Raw genomic sequence first — 1,621 nt, forward strand, 5'->3', positions numbered from 1 at the left:
CAAGCATAAAATAGCACATGTTTGTTTTGTATTTTATTATTGGAAAAATTCTCACATTTAATTTTATATATGATAATACATAGAATTTATTCAAAATGCAAGGGCTAAAGAAATGGGTAGGACAACCTGAAGAGAACTTTCTAAATATTACTAGAATTCACATTGTAGACCGAAGGACTGTGTTCAGCACTGATCTCTCTGTGCTGTGTTTTCACTATGTCCCTATCTTGCAGCAGACTTCTCAAAACTATGAAACCAGAAAACCAAACCCATACAGCAGAATTCCTCCTCCTGGGACTCTCAGAGGACCCAGAGCTGCAGCCCATCCTATTTGGACTGTTCCTGACGATGTATCTGGTCACCGTTGTGGGGAACCTGCTCATCACCCTGGCCATCAGCTCTGACTCCCACCTCCACACCCCCATGTACTTCTTCCTCTCCAACCTGGCCCTCACTGACATCTGTAGCACCTCCACTGTGGTCCCTAAGATGCTGGTGAACATCCAGACAGAAAGCAAAGCCATCTCTTATGCAGGCTGCCTCACTCAGGCATATTTTTTCATGGTTTTTGTATGTATGGACAATTTACTGCTGACCGTGATGGCCTATGATCGCTATGTGGCCATCTGCCACCCCTTGCATTACATGGTCATCATGAACCCCCGCTTCTGTGCCCTGCTGGTTCTAATCTCTCTGCTCATCAGCACTGTGGATGCCCTGGTGCACACTTTGATGTTGCTGCGTCTGTCTTTCTGCAAACATCTGCAGATCCCCCACTTCTTCTGTGAACTAACTCAGATCATCAGGATGGCCTGTTCTGATGCTCTCATCAATAACATTGTTGAATTTTTAGCTACCATCTTCTTGGGTATTGCTCCTCTCTCCGGGATAATTTTCTCTTATGCTCAAATTGTCTCTTCCATCTTCAGAATCCCATCAACTGATAGAAAATATAAAGCTTTTTCTACCTGTGGGTCTCACCTGTCAGTGGTTTCCTTGTTCTATGGGACTTGTATTGGAGTTTATCTTAGTTCTGCTGTTACTGATTCTCCCAGAATGAGTGCCATGGCCTCGGTGATGTACACTGTGGTCACTCCCATGCTGAACCCCTTCATTTACAGCCTGAGGAACAAGGACATGAAGGGCGCCTTGAGAAAACTCACCTTGGGGACATTTTTATTGTTGTGACCCTGTTAAGTTTCCTGAGTGTGGGTTTCTTCAGGCAAAGAGAATGAAATATTGGGTCTCTATCATGGTTTAAATATGAGATGTTCCTATAAAAGCTCATGTAGCAATTTAGGCATATTCAGGGGTGAAATGATTAGATAATAAATCAGTGGGTTAATCCTTATTTGGAATTAATAATTTCAATGTATTAGTGGATGGTAACTATAGGCAAGTGCTAATAGCTAGAGGAAGTAGAACACTCAGGAGATGCCCTTGGGGACTCTATTTTCTCTCTGGTTCCTAGTTCTCTCAGTCTCTCTGTTTCCTGCCTTTCATAAGCTAAAGAGCTTTTGTATGCCACACACTTCTGCCATTATTTCTTCATCTCTGGGGCCCATTAATGAAGTGGGCCAACCATGGACTGGACATCTGACACCATGAAGCCAAAATAAAC

The 1,621-nt window shown here is 43.2% G+C and overlaps 1 protein-coding gene across 1 annotated transcript; it reads left to right on the plus strand.

Annotated features, from left to right (window-relative positions):
• The first annotated feature begins 249 nt into the window (after nt 1-249).
• LOC107157583 (olfactory receptor-like protein OLF4) lies at nt 250-1,188 on the plus strand. The gene has a single exon (XM_015503930.2). It carries the CDS (start codon nt 250-252, stop codon nt 1,186-1,188), a length of 939 nt encoding a protein of 312 aa, XP_015359416.2.
• Nucleotides 1,189-1,621: the final 433 nt, after the last annotated feature.

Source organism: Marmota marmota, unplaced genomic scaffold (assembly GCF_001458135.2).
Source record: "Marmota marmota marmota unplaced genomic scaffold, marMar, whole genome shotgun sequence".
NCBI lineage: Eukaryota > Metazoa > Chordata > Mammalia > Rodentia > Sciuridae > Marmota > Marmota marmota.